Genomic DNA, 24410 nt, shown 5'->3' with positions numbered 1-24410 from the left:
GTTGCCCTGGGATGGCGAGAGGCCCATGACAAAGTCCAGGCCGATATGAGACCAGGGGCGATGAGGCACAGGCAGAGGCTGGAGGAGGCCTTGGGCCTTGTGATGGTTGGCTTTGCCCCTGGCACAGGTGGTGCAGGCCTGGACATACTCCCGGACGTCGGCTTCCATAGACGCCCACCAGAAGCGCTGCCGGACCACTGCCACGGTCCTTCGCACCCCTGGGTGACAGGAGAGCTTGGAACCGTGACAGAAGTCAAGGACCGCAGCCCTGGCCTCTGGTGGGACGTACAATTTGTCCTTCGGACCTGTCCCCGGGTCCAGGCTCCGTGTCAGGGCCTCCCAGACGGTCTTCTCCACGTCCCAGGTAAGGGTGGCCACGACAGTGGACTCGGGGATGATGGTTTCAGGGGGGTCTGACAGCTCGGTCTTGACCTCCTCTTCATGCACCCGGGACAGGGTGTCAGATCGTTGGTTCTTTGTCCCGGGGCGGTAGGTGATCCGGAAGTCAAAACACCCGAAGAACAGCGACCAGCGGGCTTGCCTGGGGTTCAGACGCTTCGCGGTCCGGATGTACTCCAGGTTCCGATGGTCCGTGAAAACCGTGAATGGTACCGATGCTCCCTCCAACAGGTGTCTCCACTCCTCAAGAGCCTCCTTCACTGCAAGAAGTTCCCGATTGCCGACGTCATAGTTCCGTTCAGCTGGGGTCAACCTGCGGGAAAAGTAGGCACATGGATGGAGAACCTTGTCGGACTCCCCGCTCTGGGACAGCACGGCTCCTATCCCTGAGTCAGAGGCATCCACTTCAACAACAAACTGGTGCAGTCGAGAACCGGCGTTTCAACTCCCTAAACGCGGCTTCGCACCGATCCGACCAGGTGAAGGGGACTTTTGTGGAGGTCAGGGCTGTCAGGGGGCTAACTACCTGACTGTAGCCCTTGATGAACCTCCGGTAGAAATTTGCAAAACCGAGGAACTGTTGTAGTTTCCTACGGTTCGTTGGTTGGGGCCAATCTCTCACCGCCACAACCTTGGCTGGATCAGGGGCGACGGAGTTGGAGGAGATTATGAACCCCAAGAAGGACAAAGAAGTGTGGTGGAACTCACACTTCTCACCCTTCACAAACAGCCGGTTCTCCAACAACCGCTGTAGGACCTGACGTACATGCTTGACATGGGTCTCAGGATCCGGAGAAAAGATGAGTATATCGTCTAGATATACGAAGACAAACCGATGCAGGAAGTCCCGCAAGACGTCATTAACCAATGCTTGGAACGTCGCGGGCGCATTGGTGAGGCCGAACGGCATGACCAGGTACTCAAAGTGACCTAACGGGGTGTTAAATGCCGTCTTCCACTCGTCTCCCTCCCGGATCCGAACCAGGTGATAAGCATTCCTAAGATCCAATTTCGTGAAAATTTGGGCTCCATGCAGGGGCGTGAACACTGAATCCAACAGAGGTAACGGGTATCGGTTGCGAACCGTGATCTCGTTCAGCCCTGTGTAATCAATGCATGGACGGAGTCCGCCGTCCTTCTTGCCCACAAAAAAGAAACCAGCACCCATCGGGGAGGTGGAGTTCCGGATCAACCCGGCAGCTAACGAGTCCCGGATGTAGGTCTCCATTGATTCGCGTTCCGGACGTGAGAGGTTGTACAGCCTGCTGGACGGGTACTCAGCGCCCGGTATCAAATCAATGGCACAATCGTACGGACGGTGCGGGGGCAGCGTGAGTGCCAGATCCTTGCGGAAGATGTCAACAAGGTCGTGGTACTCGGCCGGCACCGCCGCCAGATTGGGGGGGACTAAAGCCTCCTCCTTAGCTGTCACACCAGGTGGAACCGAGGATCCTAAACACTCCCGGTGGCAGGTTTCGCTCCACTGAACCACAACCCCAGACGGCCAATCAATCCGGGGATTGTGTTTTAACACCCATGGAAAACCCAAAATCACTCGGGAGGTAGAAGGTGTTACATAAAACACAATCTCCTCCCTGTGATTCCCAGACACCACCAACGTCACTGGCTGTGTCAGGTGTGTGATTAGTGGAAGAAGGGTGCCATCTAGCGCCCGCACCGACAATGGTGACGGTAAGGCCACTAGAGGGAGCCCAACCTCCTTTGCCCATCTGCTATCCAGCAGATTCCCCTCCGACCCCGTGTCCACCAGTGCTGGGGCGTGAAGGGTTAGATCCCCACTCAGGATCGTGACTGGGATTCGTGCAGATCGTCGGGGTTTCCCCACGTGGGTGTTGTGACCCACCCTTAGCCCAGTCTCTAAGGACGAGTGCTGCTGTTTTGACCGTTTGGGGCATTCTCTCTGTGTGTGCTCGGTAGAGCTGCAGAGAAAACACTCTCCACGGATCAGCCTCCTTTGTCTCTGATCTGATCGTTTTCTGGCCCTGCTCGTTTCCATAGCAACGTCAGCGGGGGGAGCTGTTGTCACGTGGAGAGCCCTAGCAGTGGAGCGTGGGGAAGTTGGCTCCCTTTCAAACCCGGGAGGAAGAGGGACGGCTTGTACCTGACCACGCCCCTCGTCTCACTCCCGTCGGTGTTCCGTTAATCGGTTGTCTAACCGTATAACCAGGTCGATAAGCCCATCTAAATCCCGCGGCTCGTCCTTCGCCACCAGGTGCTCCTTAAGGACCAGAGACAGTCCGTTTACAAAGGCGGCGCGGAGCGCAACAGCATTCCAGCCGACTGCATACTTCGCTGCGCTCCGACGTATCGACAGCAGCACACTTGAAGCGGTCTCGCCTCTATGAGGGTGGTCGAACACCTGTCGGAACTCCCTCACAAACTCAGTACAAACCGTTAGGAGCCGTGAATTCTGCTCCCAAAGCGCCGTAGCCCAAGCGCATGCCTCTCCTCGAAGCAAATTGATCATATAAGCCACCCGGCTGGCGTCTGCTGCGTACATGACGGGACGCTGTGAAAAGACGAGCGAGCACTGCATCAAGAAGTCCGCGCACGTCTCCACACAGCCTCCGTACGGCTCCGGAGGGCTTATGTATGCTTCAGGGGAAGGTGGGGGGGTTCGTTGAACGACCAGCAGAATGTCTGTTTCTGGCACACGGTCAGCAGGAGGAGGTGCTGCAGCAGCGCCCTGAGCACGCGCTTCCACCTGGGCGGTGAGAGCCTCCATCCTACGATTGAGAACACTGCTCTGCTCGGTAACTAAGTCCAACCGAGCGGTAAAGGCGGTTAAGATGTGCTGCAGCTCACCCAACACGCCTCCTGCTGGCGCCTGTGCACCTCGCTCTTCCATTGGCTGTTCAAGCGATGGTTGACGCCCCTCGGGATCCATGACGCTGGCCGAGAAATCCTGTTGTGAAAGTGTCGTGACACGGACCCACAACAGGGGGCGTTAATGAACGGACAATGGATAAGCCAAAAGTAACAATTTAATGTTGTGAATCGCACAACGACGTACAGACAATAACAATATGGTGGACTGTCAATCATACACCAGGTGACGTGTGGGCAGGCTCGACGATAGAAGACGCCTGGCGAGAGAAGAGCCAGATCCCCACACAGCTTCCACCACCAACGGATCTGAAGAACACCGGAGCCGCCAAGCCCTGCGCCCCAGGTGGCCGCTGTCTTCAGCAGTCAGACCCGGTACTGCTGGCAGAAAACAGAGACAGTCCTGATGAGTGTTAGTTCACACACTCAGTAATCCCACAGTCAGTGTTTAGTTAAGAGGGAGCACCTCCACCTCCAATCACACACTCGTGCAGCTCCTGTTTCACCACTTATCTGGTTTGGGGTGTGAGGCGAAGCTGTCGCTGATCACACCAAACGCCAATCCCACAGATAAGGACACACCAGGAAAACGGCTGCAAAGAAGTTCAGATTAATGTTGGGAAGGTGTCGTAGCACGGACCCACAACAGGGGGTGCAAATGAACGGACAATGAGTAAGCCAAAAAGTAACAATTTAATGTTGTGATAATACACAACTAAATGTACAGAAATTTGCACAGTCAATAAACACCAGGTGACGTGTGGGCAGGCTCGAAGATAGAAGACCCCTGACGAGAGAGAAGCCGCGTCCCACACGGCTTCCACCACCAACGGCCTGAAGAACACCGGAGCCGCCAAGTCCCGAGTCCCCAGGTGGCCTCTGTCTTCGGCTGTCAACCCTGGTACTGCTGGCAGAAAGCAGAGATAAGATGTATGAGTGTGAGTCCGCACACTCAGTAATTCACAGTCCAAACACAGTTAGGAGGGAGCACCTCCACCTCCAATCACACACTCGTACAGCTCCTGTTTTAACCACTTATCTGAGTTGGGATGTGAGGCGAAGCCGTCGCTGTCACACCAAACGCCAATCCCTCAGACAAGGAAACACTCCAGGAAAACGGCTGTAACAGAAGTTCAGGTTAAACACTCAAAGTGTCTGTCAGCAGAGAAATTACCTTTTTAATGGTAGTCGATTTCTCGGCGGGGAGGTGGAGTTGCAGTCCGGCTTAAGTAGTGGTGTAGATGAGTGACAGCTGGTGTGATGAGTGACAGCTGTCACTTCCTCTGGGTCTGGCACCCTCTCGTGCTTGGAGCCCGCACTCCAAGCAGGGCGCCCTCTGGTGGTAGTGGGCCAGCAGTACCTCCTCTTCAGCGGCCCACATAACAGATTAATACTCAATGTTTTGAGTCAGCAGAGAAAATTACCTGAATGGTAGCTGATTTCTCGGCGAGGAGGTGGAGTTGCAGTCCGGCCTTTATGGTGATGGTGATGAGATGAATGAGTGACAGCTGGTGCTGAGGATGAGTGATAGCTGTCACTCCCAGTGGCTCCGGCGCCCTCTCGTGCTTGAAGCCCGCACTCCAAGCAGGGCGCCATCTGGTGGTGGTGGGCCAGCAGTACCTCCTCTTCAGCGGCCCACACAACAAAAATGGACAAAAAAAACAGAGACGTGTGGAAGAAAACGGAAAACAACCATCAAAATGGATAGAAGAATAACCAGAATGGCAAAGGATCATCCACTGATCAGCTCCAGGATGATCAAAGACAGTCTGGAGTTACCTGTAAGTGCTGTGACAGTTAGAAGACGCCTGTGTGAAGCTAATTTACTTGCAAGAATCCCCCGCAAAGTCCCTCTGTTAAATAAAAGACGTGCAGAAGAGGTTACAATTTGCCAAAGAACACATCAACTGGCCTAAAGAGAAATGGAGGAATATTTTGTGGACCGATGACAGTAAAATTGTTCTTTTTGGGTCCAAGGGCCGCAGACAGTTTGTGAGACGACCCCCAAACTCTGAATTCAAGCCACAGTTCACAGTGAAGACAGCGAAGCATGGTGGTGCAAGCATCATGATATGGGCATGTTTCTCCTACTATGGTGTTGGGCCTATATATCGCATACCAGGTATCATGGATCAGTTTGGATATGACAACATACTTGAAGAGGTCATGTTGCCTTATGATGAAGAGGACATGACCTTGAAATGGGTGTTTCAACAAGACAATGACCCCAAGCACACTAGTAAACGAGCAAAATCTTGGTTCCAAACCAACAAAATTAATGGCTCGCAGATGTGAAGAAATCATGAAAAACTGTGGTTATACAACTAAATACTAGTTTAGTGATTCACAGGATTGCTAAAAAATCAGTTTGAACATAATAGTTTTGAGTTTGTAGCGTCAACAGCAGATGCTACTATTATTGTGAACACCCCCTTTTCTACTTTTTTTTTTTTACTAATAGCCCAATTTCATAGCCTTAAGAGTGTGCATATCATGAATGCTTGGTCTTGTTGGATTTGTGAGAATCTACTGGTACCTTGTTTCCCATGTAACAATAAGAAATATACTCAAAACCTGGATTAATCTTTTTAGTCACATAGCACTACTATTATTCTGATCACTACTGTATATGATAGACAATCTAATTCTTATCATCACTGTAAGGTTCTGGAAAAGCATGTTTCTAGACTTTGAAAATCTGAAGGTATTTAAATATGCCTGCTTCATACATAAATGTTTACATGGACCAGCACCAACTCCTGTTAAAGAATTCATCCACATAAAAAGATTCACAGGGTATGGTACAAGAGCTGACACATGAGGTGACTGTGAGATTACTCATAGAAGGACCACCTTTGGTCAGAACGTATTATCCATAAAAGGTGGGCAAGCTTGGAACAACCTCCCAGTCACAATCTGGGAGAGCACCACTTTCAGAACCTTCAAAGGACAGTTGAAAGCTTGGTTACTGGCAAATCAGACATGCAACCATCTGTAGCCTAACTGTGGAGGCACCACTCGAGTTTTTTCTCTTTTTTTCAGTTATATGTACACAATGCCCTTGTGTACTTTATGTTAATAAATGGTTTAGTAGTCTTTACACAATAAACTTGTGTAGGACACCCTGTGCAATATTTACACTTGTGCATGTGCAAATGAGTGTATTGGGCAACGTGCAGTACAACCCAGTACTGTAATACGCAATTCAACCAGGCACTGAATCACTTTGCACATAGCACTTGTCACTATAATGCAGTACTTTTGCACCTAAATCACCCATCATCATAAAACTCTTTTGGTCCCTCCACCTGTCGGCTGCTTATGAATGATCAATTGTTGCTACTTTGAATTTGTAAATATTTGTATGTACGAGGTCTGTCCAAAAAGTATCGGACCTTTTTATTTTTTGCAAAAACCATATGGATTTGAATCACGTGTGATTGCATCAGCCAAGCTTGAACCTTCGTGCGCATGCGTGAGTTTTTTCACTCCTGTCGGTTGCGTCATTCGCCTGTGAGCAGGCTTTGTGTGAGCACTGGTCCACCCCTCTCATCGTTTTTTTATTGCGAATAAATGTCTGAACGATTTGGAGCTTTGCTGCATCAATGTTTTTCCAGAAACTGTGAGAGGCCTCCAGGTGGACACCGTTCGGAAAATTAATATGGCTTTCGGGGACGATTTTGTGGCGATTACACAGATTAAGGAGTGTTACTGCCGCTTTAAGGACGGCCCACAACTGCTGAGGGCGCGCCGCGCTCCCAGCGCCAATCGACAGGCTGAATCAACCAGATCATTTCCAACGTGAAGTGTTGTGTGGGCCGCTGAAGAGGAGGTACTGCTGGCCCACCACCACCAGAGGGCGCCCTGCCTGGAGTGCGGGCTCCAGGCACCAGAGGGCGCCGCCGCCTCACGTGAGCAGCTACGGTGACGGCTGTCACCCATCACCTGAGACAGCTGACGGCAATCATCTGTGGGGTATATCAGCAGGACGGCACCTCCACCTCATTGCCGAGATATCGTTTCTACCTACGAGGTAACGTATCAAAGCTGACGGAGTGTATCCTTTTGGATTAGTGTATAGCTTGTGGATTACTGTTCCAACGAGAGGTGGAGGTAACTTCCCTGCTGTTCGGAGTCTTGGGTGTAAACGCGCCCCCATCTAACTGTTCTTTGTTCCTCGCCAGCAGTACCAGGTCCGACACGCGGAGGCAGTGGCCACCTGGGAGTTCGGGACTTGGCTGCTCCAGTATTTCCGGGGTCCTGTGGCGGAGGAAGCCGTGTGGTTCGGGTCTTACCTTGGAGAGGCGTCTCCTATCTTCGAGCCTGCCCACACGACACTTTTGTGAATTGACTGTTGTCCATTTCGTGATTGGTTGTATTCGTTGTGCACGTTCACAACAGTAAAGCCTTGTTATTTGACTTTCTCCATTGTCCGTTCATTGCGCCCCCTGTTGTGGGTCCGTGTACTGACACTTTCCCAACAGGATATCTCGGCCACGCCATGGATCCCGAGGGGCGTCAACCGGCTGTTGAACGGCCAATGGAAGAACAGGACGCGCAGGCGTCCGCGGGAGGGGTAATCGGTGAGTTGCAGCGGATCCTCACCGCTTTCACGACTCGGTTGGATTTCATGACCGAGCAGAACGTCCTCCTGGCACGCGCCGTCCCTCTCCCTTCCGGTTCCGACCGCGCTCCGCCTTCCCCACGCTCCACGGTCCCTGCGCTCCGTGGGGTCACAGCTCCCCCTACTGACGAAGCTATGGACACGAGTAGGGCAACATTTAGGGCACCAGCTGCACAGAGGAGATGGGCCCATGGAGCTTGTTTTGTTTGTGGTGCACTAGAGCACCATGTGAGAGACTGCCCCGAGCGGTTACAACACCAACGCCCACCCCTAGAGACTGGGCTAGGGGTGGGCCGAGACATTCACGTGGGACACACCCACATTGCTACACGACTCCCAGTCACGATCCTGTATGAGGATTTAACCCTGAAGGCCCCAGCACTGGTGGACACGGGCTCTGAGGGGAATCTGTTGGACTGCAGATGGGCCAGGGAGATAGGGCTCCCTCTGGTGGCGCTTACCTCGCCTGTGCAGGTTCGAGCGCTAGATGGCTCCCTGCTCCCTCCGATCACACATAAGACACCACCTGTAACGCTGGTGGTGTCAGGAAACCACCGGGAGGTGATCGAGTTTTTTGTGACTCAGGCCACTTCCCGTGTGGTTTTAGGCTTTCCCTGGATGTTGAAGCACAATCCCCGGATTGATTGGCCGTCCGGGGTAGTGGTTCAGTGGAGCGAGACCTGCCATCGGGTGTGTCTAGGTTCCTCGGTTCCTCCCGGCTCCCAAGCTAAGGAGGAGGTCAGAGTCCCGCCCAATCTGGGGACGGTGCCGGTGGAGTACCACGACCTTGTCGACGTGTTCAACAAGGATCTGGCGCTCACACTCCCCCCCCACCGTCCGTACGATTGTGCCATTGATTTGGTTCCAGGCAGTGGGTTCCCGTCCAGTAGACTGTACAACCTCTCACGGCCTGAGCGCGAATCAATGGAGACCTACATCCGGGACTCGTTAGCTGCCGGGTTGATCCGGAATTCCCCCTCCCCGATGGGCGCAGGTTTCTTTTTCGTGGGTAAAAAAGATGGCGGACTTCGTCCATGCATCGATTATAGGGGGCTGAACGAAATCACGGTTCGCAACCGATACCCGTTACCCCTGTTGGATTCGGTGTTCACGCCCCTGCATGGAGCCAAGATTTTTACCAAGCTTGATCTTAGAAACGCGTATCATCTGGTTCGGATCCGGAAGGGAGACGAGTGGAAGACGGCATTCAACACCCCCTTAGGTCACTTTGAGTACCTGGTCATGCCGTTCGGCCTCACAAACGCCCCCGCAACGTTCCAAGCCTTGGTTAACGACGTATTGCGGGACTTCCTGCACCGGTTCGTCTTCGTATATCTGGACGATATACTCATCTTTTCTCCGGATCCTGAGACTCATGTCCGGCATGTACGTCAGGTCCTGCAGCGGTTATTGGAGAACCGGCTGTTTATTAAGGGCGAGAAGTGTGAGTTTCACCGCACCTCTTTGTCCTTCCTGGGGTTCATCATCTCCCCCAACTCCGTCGCACCTGATCCGGCCAAGGTTGCTGCGGTGAGAGACTGGCCCCAACCCACAAGCCGTAGGAAGCTGCAACAGTTCCTCGGCTTTGCGAATTTCTACAGGAGGTTCATTAAAGGCTACAGTCAGGTTGTTAGCCCCCTGACAGCCCTGACCTCACCAAAAGTCCCCTTCACCTGGTCGGATCGTTGCGAGGCCGCGTTCAAGGAGTTGAAACGGCGATTCTCGTCTGCACCCATTCTGGTGCAGCCCGATCCTAGTCGCCAGTTAGTGGTTGAAGTGGACGCCTCGGACTCAGGGATAGGAGCTGTGCTGTCCCAGAGTGGGAAGACCGATAAGGTCCTTCATCCGTGTGCCTATTTTTCCCGCAGGTTGACCCCGGCTGAACGGAACTATGACGTCGGCAACCGAGAACTCCTTGCGGTGAAAGAGGCTCTTGAAGAGTGGAGACACCTGTTGGAGGGGACGTCCGTGCCATTCACGGTTTTCACTGACCACCGGAACCTGGAGTATATCAGGACCGCCAAGCGGCTGAATCCCAGGCAAGCCCGCTGGTCACTGTTCTTCGGCCGTTTGACTTCCGCATCACCTACCGGCCCGGGACCAAGAACCAGAAATCGGATGCCTTGTCCCGAGTACACGAAGACGAGATCAAAGCGGAGTTGTCGGATCCACCGGAACCTATCATCCCGGAGTCCACTATCGTGGCCACCCTCACCTGGGACGTAGAGAGAATCGTCCGGGAGGCCCTGGCACGAAGCCCGGACCCTGGGACTGGACCAAAGAACAGACTTTACGTTCCACCAGAGGCAAGAGCTGCAGTCCTGGACTTCTGTCACGGCTCTAAGCTCTCCTGTCATCCAGGGGTGCGAAGAACCGTGGCAGTTGTCCGGCAGCGCTTCTGGTGGGCGTCCCTGGAGGCCGACGTCCGGGACTATATCCAGGCCTGTACCACCTGCGCCAGGGGCAAGGCCGACCATCGCAAGGCTCCGGGACTGCTACAGCCGCTGCCCGTGCCTCATCGCCCCTGGTCCCACATCGGCCTGGATTTTGTCACGGGCCTCCCGCCGTCCCAGGGAAACACCGTGATCCTCACGATAGTGGACCGATTCTCCAAGGCGGCCCACTTCGTGGCCCTCCCGAAGCTCCCAACGGCCCAGGAGACAGCGGACCTCCTGGTCCACCATGTCGTCCGCCTGCATGGGATACCATCAGACATCGTCTCCGATCGCGGTCCCCAGTTCTCCTCGCATGTCTGGAGGAGCTTTTGCCGGGAACTGGGGGCCACGGTCAGTCTCTCGTCCGGGTATCACCCCCAGACCAACGGGCAAGCAGAGCGGGCCAATCAAGAAATGGAGCAAACACTGCGTTGTGTGACAGCTGCGCACCCGGCGGCCTGGAGTACTCATCTGGCCTGGATCGAGTACGCCCACAACAGTCAAGTGTCATCAGCCACCGGCCTCTCCCCCTTTGAGGTGTGTTTGGGGTATCAGCCCCCATTGTTCCCGGTGGTTGAGGGAGAGGTCGGTGTGCCCTCGGTCCAGGCCCACCTGCGGAAGTGCCGTCGGGTGTGGCGTGCCGCCCGTTCTGCTTTGTTGAAGGCCCGGATGAGGGCGAAGACCCATGCAGACCGGCGGCGGACCCCGGCCCCTACGTATCGCCCCGGGCAGGAAGTGTGGTTGTCCACGAAGGACATCCCGCTAAAGGTGGCCTCCCCAAAACTGCAGGACAGATACATAGGACCGTTTAAAATTCTCAAGGTCATCAATCCCGCCGCAGTGAGGCTTCGGCTTCCAGCCTCACTGCGGATCCACCCAGTATTTCATGTGTCAAAGCTCAAGCCCCATCACACCTCGCCCCTCTGTACACCCGGTCCGGCACCACCTCCTGCCCGGATCATCGATGGCGAGCCGGCTTGGACAGTGCGCCGGTTGTTGGACGTCCGACGGATGGGCCGGGGCTTTCAATATCTGGTGGACTGGGAGGGGTACGGTCCCGAAGAACGCTCCTGGGTGAAGAAGAGCTTCATCCTGGACCCGGCCCTCCTGGCCGACTTCTACCGTCGCCACCCGGACAAGCCCGGTCGGGCGCCAGGAGGCGCCCGTTGAGGGGGGGGTCCTGTTGTGTGGGCCGCTGAAGAGGAGGTACTGCTGGCCCACCACCACCAGAGGGCGCCCTGCCTGGAGTGCGGGCTCCAGGCACCAGAGGGCGCCGCCGCCTCACGTGAGCAGCTACGGTGACAGCTGTCACCCATCACCTGAGACAGCTGACGGCAATCATCTGTGGGGTATATCAGCAGGACGGCACCTCCACCTCATTGCCGAGATATCGTTTCTACCTACGAGGTAACGTATCAAAGCTGACGGAGTGTATCCTTTTGGATTAGTGTATAGCTTGTGGATTACTGTTCCAACGAGAGGTGGAGGTAACTTCCCTGCTGTTCGGAGTCTTGGGTGCAAACGCGCCCCCATCTAACTGTTCTTTGTTCCTCGCCAGCAGTACCAGGTCCGACACGCGGAGGCAGTGGCCACCTGGGAGTTCGGGACTTGGCGGCTCCAGTATTTCCGGGGTCCTGTGGCGGAGGAAGCCGTGTGGTTCGGGTCTTACCTTGGAGAGGCGTCTCCTATCTTCGAGCCTGCCCACACGACACTTTTGTGAATTGACTGTTGTCCATTTCGTGATTGGTTGTATTCGTTGTGCACGTTCACAACAGTAAAGCCTTGTTATTTGACTTTCTCCATTGTCCGTTCATTGCGCCCCCTGTTGTGGGTCCGTGTACTGACACTTTCCCAACAGTGAAGGCTATGTTGATCCGGGACGTCGTCTGACTTCCACAAAAAAAGGAAAAAGGCGTGGACATCAGCACTTTTTCGGCACATTCCACTGTTAAAGGAGTTTTTTTATGGAAAGAAAAGCGGACGGATGCGCCACCGTGCCGTTCATGGCGCGGCACAAAACCACCTCCGTGTTGGTCTCACAGGACGGCTTTGAGATGGCTTTCAGACGGCTGTCGGTGGGTTTTCAGTCGTGTGACTAACCGAGAAATTGTGGATGAGCTTGGACATGCCAGAACATGTCCTGTGAGGCTTCATCACGGCGTTGCTTTGCGCCATGCGGCTCCACCGCGATGCGCAAAATTCCTCCGCTCCTCTTTCCATGACAAAAACTCCTGTAACAGTGGAATGTGCCGTTCATTTCCAAACTGGACGCTGTGTTTTATCCGGGACGTCCTCTAACTAGCACAAGAATTGCGGAAGACGTGGACATCAGCACTTTTTCGGCACATTGAGACAGACGTGCGGAGGAATTCCGCGCGTCGCGGTGGAGCCGCATGGCGCAAAGCAACGCCGTGATGAAGCCTCACAGGACATGTTCTGGCATGTCCAGGCTCATCCACAATTTCTCGGTTAGTCACACGACTGAAAACCCACCGACAGCCATCTGAAAGCCATCTGAAAGCCGTCCTGTGAGACCAACACGGAGGTGGTTTTGTCCCGCGCCATGAACGGCACGGTGGCGCATCCGTCCGCTTTTCTTTCCATGAAAAAAACTCCTTTATCAGTGGAATGTGCCGAAAAAGTGCTGATGTCCACGCCTTTTTCCTTTTTTTGTGGAAGTCAGATGACGTCCCGGATCAACAAAGCCTTCACGTTGGAAATGATCTGGTTGATTCAGCCTGTCGATCGGCGCTGGGAGCGTGGCGCGCCCTGAGCAGTTGTGGGCCGTCCTTAAAGCGGCAGTAACACTCCTTAATCTGTGTAATCCCCACAAAATCGTCCCCGAAAGCCATATTAATTTTCTGAACGGTGTCCACCTGGAGGTCTCTCACAGTTTCTGGAAAAAATTGATGCAGCAAAGCTCCAAATCGTTCAGACATTTATTTGCAATAAAAAAAAACGACGAGAAGGGTGGACCAGTGCTCACACAAAGCCTGCTCACAGGCGAATGACGCAACCGACAGGCGTGAAAAAACTCACGCATGCGCACGAAGGTTCAAGCTTGGCTGATGCAATCACACGTGATTCAAATCCATATGGTTTTTGCAAAAAATAAAAAGGTCCGATACTTTTTGGACAGACCTTGTGTATTCGGTTTTGTTTTCTGTCATGATTGATTTGTTTTGGTATGTTCTGTGTTCTTAGTCTGTTTCTATGTTACTGGGACTACGAATGGAAATTAGCATCCTGCTACAATTTACATGTAACTATGTTCATTAATATGCACTGTCCCATTTCAAATAAACGTGACTTATTCATCCTTCATTATTCGGTGGGACCCAGGCTTTAGCAACAACAGTTTGGGGCAGTTTGTGTACGAGGTACCACGACGACTAATGAGGATTTTAGAGGCGTGTGTGGTGCTTATGAGGCTGCTAAAAGCCCATTATTCGAGAGCTTGAAACCTACGCAGGACCTGAGAGACTATTTTTGGAGCAGCTACCCTCTTGCGCACACAATTCCACCTGCTCTGTGCTAAAGATGTTGTATTTAAATAATTATTTTGTAGCGGATTATAATCATTTTCTGCCACACCTTGGATGCTGAAAACTTTAATCACTTCTGGAATCACAGAAGACTGTTTCATCTGGACGCTTTTTTCCTCGCTTTCCTGCTCCATGAGGAAACAAGTGTGGGAGGGATGTGAGAGGGGCAGAGGGTAGGACCAAACGTGCATTTGTGGCTGATACAAGCCATTCACGGTTGGTCGTGGCTCACTAGAGCCTGCTACGTGGCACATGCGGGATACAGAGAGGCACATCGAGGCAACTTAGTAGTGGATACATGATGAAAACGTGGGTCATTCTTCGAATAATCACTACACACCCATGCGTGGCTCATTATACATGGCATATTATTTGGTGGGACTGAGGCTTTAGGATAACTTGGACACATTGTAGACTACATCTTGCAGTATATGAGCAGTGCACGCTGCACCCCCCTGCCTGTTGATTCATGGCATTTATATTTTCAACTAAACATATCAAGGTGTTATATTGATGACCCTGTTAGACTGGTCAGATAACTGATTTTAAATGGGTGCCTTCAGTTATAAAATACATTCAAATCACTGGACTGCAAAGATTCTAAAAGCATTATTTTATGTTCAGTTTGTGCTTTTCTTGTTCCATCATTTGTTTCCATAATTCAACAAATAAAGTATTTGTTAGAAAGATTGCTAACCTTGTGATAGCATCTTTGTGATAAAGTTTTTTGCATACAGAAACTGCTGACACCCTTGAATTACTCATCGCACCTGCGCAAGAAATTCTTGTGACTGTGTTCCCGAATACGGGTTGTACAAACTGTGATCCGACCACAGGATAATCTTGTGAAACCCAACAAAGCTATCCATACATGCCTGCATAATAAAGGTGTTCTGACAGTTTCATGCTCCTCCTTTTATAAGAGTGTGCAAGCCCAGAGCTCAGTGAACAAAGTTTGACTTGTATGTTGAGCTGTTGTTTCCTTGCTGCAAGTATACACTAAAGACCTGTAAACTTACTCATTCTGTCTCGTGTGATCTCTAACTTTTAATTTTTATTCTGACAGTATTAAAACCAAGTGTGTGCATGGACCAGCACTATGCTTACCTTGCTCATCTCCTGCATTTTGCTCAGTTGACTCTTTAACTGCTCTGTTTCCTCTAAAGCTCTGTTCAAGCGAATCTCTGTAGTACTGTGACCACGTGCTGCTTCTTTTTGTGATTTGTTCAGACTTTCCAATTCCTGCATAGTGTAAAACACATAACATACTTCAGCATTTCACTGTAAATATAGATACACACATATATGGGTGATTCTTTAACTACGGGCACTATTGGCCTTGTAAATGTAATTTCCACCACACCATTGCCTTACAATATAAAGCGCCTTGGGGCAACTGTTTGTTGTGATTTGGCGCTATATACATGTGCTCTGATGTCACTGTTTATCTCCATAGAAACTACCCAAACAATCTTTCATACAAACTGTTTAAAGGGACATTACAGTGTTGTGGTGGAAATTACGGCAATAGTGTGGGACAACTACATTTTGTTTAAAAAAATCACAACAGTTGTATGACATTGAATACCCCAATTATGTTTTGATTATTTTACTGATATTTTATTCAGATATTTTAAAACATTAGAAAAAACATTTCTTTACCATTCATTTTTATCACTGAAGATCAAAAGTCTGGGTGTGAGACAAGCACAAAATGGCAATATTTGCATATAATGATGCTGAAAAAAGGTGAAAAAGTCATCATAGACTACTAGAACAAATTTCTTAACACACTTTCATTGTAAAGATAACTATAAAAGTGTGAAATGTCCCCTTTTTTCTGTTTTTCATACAATATGATCAAAGGACATAATAAGTGCCCGTAGTCTAAGAATCACCCATATATATTTCTATGGTGGAACAGTGTAACTGGTGACACAACAGACACTAAGGACAATTTCTCCAATCAGATCCACAGAGGCTCTGGGTTGGTATTTCTTAATGACCGATGTAAATGAAATCCAAGACATTCAATTCAGTCTATTTATACAGCGCCAAATCACAACAAAGTCACCCCACTGCACTTCACATGGTTAAGGTCTAACCTTACCACCTCCCCTGAGCAAGCACGTAGGCCACACTGGTAAGGAAAACTCCCGCTGTTTTTTTGGTTTGTTTGTTTTTTGAGGAAGAAACCTCAAGCAGACTAGACTCAGAGGGGTGACCCACTGCTTTGGCCATTCTAACAGTAACAGACATCAAATGAACCCATTTTAAATTCTCCACTCAATAAATGGAGTACCAGTAATTATGATTAGGATTTTTCGCTTTTAACTCCAGCATGATGTAGAAGAGAAGCTAAAACAGCAACATTGCCAATACCCAAAACTTAATGGGCCTGACTGTATTAAGTTTGAAAACTGTTTTGAAGTGATCCAAACCTTGTGTAAACCAGTCAGTTGCACTTGGAGACAATTGCATTTGTTGGCAGACTCTTCTGCTAGAGCTTTGTGTTTCTCTAACTGTGTTTGCTGAATAGTTGTGGTCTTCTGCAGTCTGGATCGATCCCCTTCAATCTCCTTAATTTTTGCTTTCAGCTTTCTGATTTCATCATCCTGCAACAGAATTTCAAGTATATTCAAAAAATCATCAAAGCTGATCGTCAGGTAATACTGTTATTATTACTATTAATGTGTCCATCGATGTCAAATCAAGTGTATTCTGTGTGCTTCCATTGCAAGATATGAGTATCATGAGAATCTTATTAAAGCCAGTGGCATTTCTAGTAAAGCCATTGCACATCTGCAAATACCATAATACACAGTACCTTCTTACGAGATTCATGTAAGAGTTCATCCAGTTTCTCTCGCACAAGCGGCACTGCCTGTAGGAGTTGCTTTTGAGGACCTGAAATATCTTACAAAAGCATAACAGTGAACAAAAATAACTAAAAGACCACAAAGACCCCTGAAAAATGCCTATATATTATACAGTGGCTTGCAAAAGTAGAGAGTCCCTTGGTATTTCACACATTTTAATTTGTTTATACCATTTCAAATACAAAAATTAAATCAGGCTTCTCAATATAAAAAATTCTAAAATTATCTTCCTTTAACCCAAACTCAAAGTAAATCTCTACAATTTGATATAAATTCATTAAAAATATAAAAGCCAAGATGATAGGTTGCATAAGTAATCAGCGCCTTTGATATAATACCTGTAAATAATCAGTTTAATTGCCAGTTTTTGTTTTTTTCAGACAAGTCAGGGGATGGAAACATGAACATTTCCAAGTCATTGAAGATGTCTTGAACTTTATTTTCATCCGTTATGAAGAAATACAAACAGTATGGCACTCTATGGTAAATCTGTGTGGAGTAGACAGTTCTCAAAAACTGAGTGAATGTGCAAGAAGAAGAGTGAGGAAAGCCACCAAGATAACCCAGAAGATGGTATAGGCTTCTGTGGCTGTGCTTGGAGAAAATGTGTATAGTGCATGTTTTGCATTTTGTATCCCCAGTTATATAGCTTCATGACTGGTACTTTTTTTTTTCAATATTTATTTCATTCATTTAAAAGAAAAACAGAAAAGCAGAAATGAATATATTACAAGACATTGAATGAAAAGGAGCAGAGGGAAGAACAAGTCTTATATTTTCTGCCCCTTTTCATGAGTGGTACTATGAAGCTAAGAGTGGGTGATACAAAATGCATAGTCACTCAGTTTTTGAGAACTGTCTACTCCATGCAGATTTAGCATAGAGTGCCATACTGTTTGTATTTCTACATAATTGATGTAAATAAAGTCCAAGACATATTCAGTGGCAGCTTTACCATCAGAGAGCCTCGTCTACAACTACCACAAAAGACTCCAAGCTATCACTGATGTTAAAGGGGGCAATACATTGTATTAAAAACAGGGGTATGTAAACGTTTGATCAGGGTCATTTGGGTAGTTTCTGTTGTCATTATGATTTAAAAAGAGTAAACAGTTTATTTGACAATTTGTGTGTTATCATTCATATTCTCTGAAAAATGGCCAAAAAAAAAAAAAATCTGCCGTGTATGTAAACTTTTGAGCACAACAGTATATACTCCTTTGCACTTCCCCGGCCAAGCCCAGTACCACTGAAGACAAATTGTTTTATCCAAGGATGCAGATAGTGCTACCAGGAATTGAACCCAGGTCTACATATTGGTAGCCCGCCTCCGTTCCCATTGAGCTACCAATTGTGTCCTAACAAAACAGGTCTTGATAGTAAGGTAACACTTATTATATGGTAGAACGGTGGTTTGTCTGTCCACCCCTCCTCCCCTTTCTTTTAGTTATTCAAAAACAACAGTTAAAGTCCATATACACTTCGAGAAATACATTAATTGTTGTAAACTAAAAAATAGATTTTTGCAAAGCTGCGTGTTACCTGATCCTATGTTGCCTCCAGTGTTTGGTACATCATCCACAACTTTTTCATGAATAGCAGCATCATTCAGCTTCTGCTCTACGCATTGTATCATCTTTGTTAGCGAAAAATCACCCGAGTCTTCAACAGCTGCTTCATCATTTACAAGAGACAGTGTTGATGTTCTGAAATCAAGGAAAATAAACATTTATGAACATTGTTAAAGACAGTTTCTGAAAGCAGCAGGAGATCAAGGAATGCCTCTGGATCCTACAGGACTTGGTTACAGGTAAGCATGAAAAGTGATTGATAATTTACAATGAAAAATGCTAGACTTATTCTGGCAGCATTCTGCCTCTATAAATTTGATCCTGAAAATATTTTAATTACCTGGAATCCATTTTATCTTCAGAATCAATGAATGAAAAAAAAAAAACCTCAATCCGTTCTCTCTGAAATTCAGTAAGCATCAAGATCCATATACAGTCTGTAAAGAAGACTGTGACTTTTCATTCAGTTTCCCCATTACCCCAATTTTTCAGGTAATGAGGCCACACTATGTGATCAGTCTGTTGCTGAGCACCATTGTTTTGACAGGGTCACTTCCAAAGCAAATTTATACAACCCCAATTTCAATGAAGTTGGGACATTGTGTAAAATGTAAATAAAAACAGAATACAATAATTTGCAAATCCTCTTCAACCTATATTCAATTGAATACACCACAAAGACAAGATACAAGGTCTGTCCATAAAGTAATGGTCCTTTTTATTTTTTTCAAAAACTATATGGATTTGATTCATATGTTTTTACGTCAGCCAAGCTTGAACCTTCGTGCGCATGCGTGAGTTTTTCCACGCCTGTCGGTTGCGTCATTTGCCTGTGAGCACGCCTTGTGGGAGGAGTGGTCCAGCTCCCTCGTCGGATTTTCATTGTCAGGAAATGGTGGAATGATTTGGGCTTTTTTTCCATCAGAATATTTTCAGAAACTGTTAGAGACATGCAGCTGGAAACCATTCGAAAAATTTATCTGGCTTTCGGTGAAAATTTTACGGGCTTCACAGAGAATAAGGAGTGTTACTACCGCTTTAAGGACGGCCCACAATGGCGCTCGGCGCGCCGCGCTCCGAGCTGCGACAACGAGGCAGAAACCACCAGATCATTTCTAAACGGATGGCTCTGTGGAGCCGGGACCGTTGTGTGCAATTTCTCTGGTTATCACTAGAGCTGGACATCAGCTATTTTCCGGCAGATTTCACTTTTAACAAGAGATTTTGTCATGGAAAGCTACGCGGAGGCTTCGCGCGTCACGACCGATTCGCTGATGGAGTGAGACAAAGGAACACCTCCGTTTCGGAGTGTTAAAGGACACGTTGGGACATGTCCAGCTCTCCACAATTTCTCTTATACTCACTCGACTGGTAAGCACTGAAAGCAGAGATAGGCATGTCCCAACTTGTCCTTTAACACTCCGAAACGGAGGTGTTCCTTTGTCTCGCTCCATCAGCGAATCGGTCGTGATGCGCAAAGCCTCCGCGCGGCTTTCCAATCAATCAATCAATTCAATCAATCAATTTTATTTATATAGCGCCAAATCACAACAAACAGTTGCCCCAAGGCGCTTTATATTGTAAGGCAAGGCCATACAATAATTACGTAAAAACCCCAACGGTCAAAACGACCCCCTGTGAGCAAGCACTTGGCGACAGTGGGAAGGAAAAACTCCCTTTTAACAGGAAGAAACCTCCAGCAGAACCAGGCTCAGGGAGGGGCAGTCTTCTGCTGGGACTGGTTGGGGCTGAGGGAGAGAACCAGGAAAAAGACATGCTGTGGAGGGGAGCAGAGATCAATCACTAATGATTAAATGCAGAGTGGTGCATACAGAGCAAAAAGAGAAAGAAACACTCAGTGCATCATGGGAACCCCCCAGCAGTCTAAGTCTATAGCAGCATAAGTAAGGGATGGTTCAGGGTCACCTGATCCAGCCCTAACTATAAGCTTTAGCAAAAAGGAAAGTTTTAAGCCTAATCTTAAAAGTAGAGAGGGTGTCTGTCTCCCTGATCTGAATTGGGAGCTGGTTCCACAGGAGAGGAGCCTGAAAGCTGAAGGCTCTGCCTCCCATTCTACTCTTACAAATCCTAGGAACTACAAGTAAGCCTGCAGTCTGAGAGCGAAGCGCTCTATTGGGGTGATATGGTACTATGAGGTCCCTGAGATAAGATGGGACCTGATTATTCAAAACCTTATAAGTAAGAAGAAGAATTTTAAATTCTATTCTAGAATTAACAGGAAGCCAATGAAGAGAGGCCAATATGGGTGAGATATACTCTCTCCTTCTAGTCCCCGTCAGTACTCTAGCTGCAGCATTTTGAATTAACTGAAGGCTTTTCAGGGAACTTTTAGGACAACCTGATAATAATGAATTACAATAGTCCAGCCTAGAGGAAATAAATGCATGAATTAGTTTTTCAGCATCACTCTGAGACAAGACCTTTCTAATTTTAGAGATATTGCGTAAATGCAAAAAAGCAGTCCTACATATTTGTTTAATATGCGCTTTGAATGACATATCCTGATCAAAAATGACTCCAAGATTTCTCACAGTATTACTAGAGGTCAGGGTAATGCCATCCAGAGTAAGGATCTGGTTAGACACCATGTTTCTAAGATTTGTGGGGCCAAGTACAATAACTTCAGTTTTATCTGAGTTTAAAAGCAGGAAATTAGAGGTCATCCATGTCTTTATGTCTGTAAGACAATCCTGCAGTTTAGCTAATTGGTGTGTGTCCTCTGGCTTCATGGACAGATAAAGCTGGGTATCATCTGCGTAACAATGAAAATTTAAGCAATGCCGTCTAATAATACTGCCTAAGGGAAGCATGTATAAAGTGAATAAAATTGGTCCTAGCACAGAACCTTGTGGAACTCCATAATTAACCTTAGTCTGTGAAGAAGATTCCCCATTTACATGAACAAATTGTAATCTATTAGATAAATATGATTCAAACCACCGCAACGCAGTGCCTTTAATACCTATGGCATGCTCTAATCTCTGTAATAAAATTTTATGGTCAACAGTATCAAAAGCAGCACTGAGGTCTAACAGAACAAGCACAGAGATGAGTCCACTGTCCGTGGCCATAAGAAGATCATTTGTAACCTTCACTAATGCTGTTTCTGTACTATGATGAATTCTAAAACCTGACTGAAACTCTTCAAATAGACCATTCCTCTGCAGATGATCAGTTAGCTGTTTTACAACTACCCTTTCAAGAATTTTTGAGAGAAAAGGAAGGTTGGAGATTGGCCTATAATTAGCTAAGATAGCTGGGTCAAGTGATGGCTTTTTAAGTAATGGTTTAATTACTGCCACCTTAAAAGCCTGTGGTACATAGCCAACTAATAAAGATAGATTGATCATATTTAAGATCGAAGCATTAAATAATGGTAGGGCTTCCTTGAGCAGCCTGGTAGGAATGGGGTCTAATAGACATGTTGATGGTTTGGATGAAGTAACTAATGAAAATAACTCAGACAGAACAATCTGAGAGAAAGAGTCTAACCAAATACCGGCATCACTGAAAGCAGCCAAAGATAACGATACGTCTTTGGGATGGTTATGAGTAATTTTTTCTCTAATAGTTAAAATTTTATTAGCAAAGAAAGTCATGAAGTCATTACTAGTTAAAGTTAAAGGAATACTCGGCTCAATAGAGCTCTGACTCTTTGTCAGCCTGGCTACAGTGCTGAAAAGAAACCTGGGGTTGTTCTTATTTTCTTCAATTAGTGATGAGTAGTAAGATGTCCTAGCTTTACGGAGGGCTTTTTTTATAGAGCAACAGACTCTTTTTCCAGGCTAAGTGAAGATCTTCTAAATTAGTGAGATGCCATTTCCTCTCCAACTTACGGGTTATCTGCTTTAAGCTGCGAGTTTGAGTTATACCACGGAGTCAGGCACTTCTGATTTAAAGCTCTCTTTTTCAGAGGAGCTACAGCATCCAAAGTTGTCTTCAATGAGGATGTAAAACTATTGACGAGATACTCTATGTCACTTACAGAGTTTAGGTAGCTACTCTGCACTGTGTTGGTATATGGCATTAGAGAACATAAAGAAGGAATCATATCCTTAAACCTAGTTACAGCGTTTTCTGAAAGACTTCTAGTGTAATGAAACTTATTCCCCACTGCTGGGTAGTCCATCAGAGTAAATGTAAATGTTATTAAGAAATGATCAGACAAAAGGGAGTTTTCAGGGAATACTGTTAAGTCTTCAATTTGCATACCATAAGTCAGAACAAGATCTAAGATATGATTAAAGTGGTGGGTGGACACATTTACATTTTGAGCAACGCCAATTGAGTCTAATAATAGATTAAATGCAGTGTTGAGGCTGTCATTCTCAGCATCTGTGTGGATGTTAAAATCGCCCACTATAATTATCTTATCTGAGCTAAGCACTAAGTCAGACAAAAGATCTGAAAATTCACAGAGAAACTCACAGTAACGACCAGGTGGACGATAGATAATAACAAATAAAACTGGTTTTTGGGACTTCCAATTTGGATGGACAAGACTAAGAGTCAAGCTTTCAAATGAATTAAAGCTCTGTCTGGGTTTTTGATTAATTAATAAACTGGAATGAAAGATTGCTGCTAATCCTCCACCTCGGCCCGTGCTACGAGCATTCTGGCAGTTAGTGTGACTTGGGGGAGTTGACTCATTTAAACTAACATATTCATCCTGCTGTAACCAGGTTTCTGTAAGGCAGAATAAATCAATATGTTGATCAATTATTATATTATTTACTAACAGGGACTTAGAAGAGAGAGACCTAATGTTTAATAGACCACATTTAACTGTTTTAGTCTGTGGTGCAGCTGAAGGTGCTATATTATTTTTTCTTTTTGAATTTTTATGCTTAAATAGATTTTTGCTGGTTATTGGTGGTCTGGGAGCAGGCACCGTCTCTACGGGGATGGGGTAATGAGGGGATGGCAGGGGGAGAGAAGCTGCAGAGAGGTGTGTAAGACTACAACTCTGCTTCCTGGTCCTAACCCTGGATAGTCACGGTTTGGAGGATTTAAGAAAATTGGCCAGATTTCTAGAAATGAGAGCTGCTCCATCCAAAGTGGGATGGATGCCGTCTCTCCTAACAAGACCAGGTTTTCCCCAGAAGCTTTGCCAATTATCTATGAAGCCCACCTCATTTTTTGGACACCACTCAGACAGCCAGCAATTCAAGGAGAACATGCGGCTAAACATGTCACTCCCGGTCCGATTGGGGAGGGGCCCAGAGAAAACTACAGAGTCCGACATTGTTTTTGCAAAGTTACACACCGATTCAATGTTAATTTTAGTGACCTCCGATTGGCGTAACCGGGTGTCATTACTGCCGACGTGAATTACAATCTTACCAAATTTACGCTTAGCCTTAGCCAGCAGTTTCAAATTTCCTTCAATGTCGCCTGCTCTGGCCCCCGGAAGACAATTGACTATGGTTCCTGGTGTCGCTAACTTCACATTTCTCAAAACAGAGTCGCCAATAACCAGAGTTTGATCCTCGGCGGGTGTGTCGTCGAGTGGGGAAAAACGGTTAGAAATGTGAACGGGTTGGCGGTGTACACGGGGCTTCTGTTTAGAACTACGCTTCCTCCTCACAGTCACCCAGTCGGCCTGCTTTCCCGGCTGCTCGAGATCTGCCAGAGGGAAACTAACGGCGGCTAAGCTACCTTGGTCCGCACCGACTACAGGGGCCTGGCTAGCTGTAGAATTTTCCACGGTGCGGAGCCGAGTCTCCAATTCGCCCAGCCTGGCCTCCAAAGCTACGAATAAGCTACACTTATTACAAGTACCATTACTGCTAAAGGAGGCCGAGGAATAACTAAACATTTCACACCCAGAGCAGAAAAGTGCGGGAGAGACAGGAGAAGCCGCCATGCTAAACCGGCTAAGAGCTAGTAGCTGCGCTAAGCTAGCGGATTCCTAAAAACACACAAAGTGAATAATGTGTAAATAATTTAGAGGTGATTCAGCAGACGGAGTGCTTTAGTTAAGGCACGTGAAGATTACACTGTGAAACAAATCGTTATCTAGTTAACTAGATCAATCTAACTGCGCAGATTAAACAGCTAACAGATACAGCAAAACACAGCTGTGCTCC

The 24410-nt window shown here is 47.6% G+C and overlaps 1 protein-coding gene across 2 annotated transcripts in view; it reads right to left on the bottom strand.

Moving 5' to 3' along the window:
* The window catches only part of tex9 (testis expressed 9), a 39958-nt gene that overhangs the window by 4123 nt on the left and 11425 nt on the right, over positions 1–24410 (bottom strand). Inside the window, exons 2-5 of one of the 2 annotated variants that reach the window (XM_034161694.1) lie at positions 18272–18435; positions 16678–16757; positions 16292–16465; positions 14958–15092 (exon numbers count right to left, since the gene is read on the bottom strand). In XM_034161694.1, coding sequence (XP_034017585.1) covers positions 14958–15092; positions 16292–16465; positions 16678–16757; positions 18272–18435 — 553 coding nt within the window. Of the gene's footprint in view, positions 1–14957; positions 15093–16291; positions 16466–16677; positions 16767–18271; positions 18436–24410 lie in introns of both variants that reach the window. The other variant, XM_034161685.1, reaches the window with a different exon arrangement.

This window comes from Thalassophryne amazonica, chromosome 2, assembly GCF_902500255.1.
Source record: "Thalassophryne amazonica chromosome 2, fThaAma1.1, whole genome shotgun sequence".
Lineage (NCBI taxonomy): Eukaryota > Metazoa > Chordata > Actinopteri > Batrachoidiformes > Batrachoididae > Thalassophryne > Thalassophryne amazonica.
Note: the sequence above shows the minus strand (reverse complement) of the source record. Positions and strands in the feature narration are given on the sequence as shown.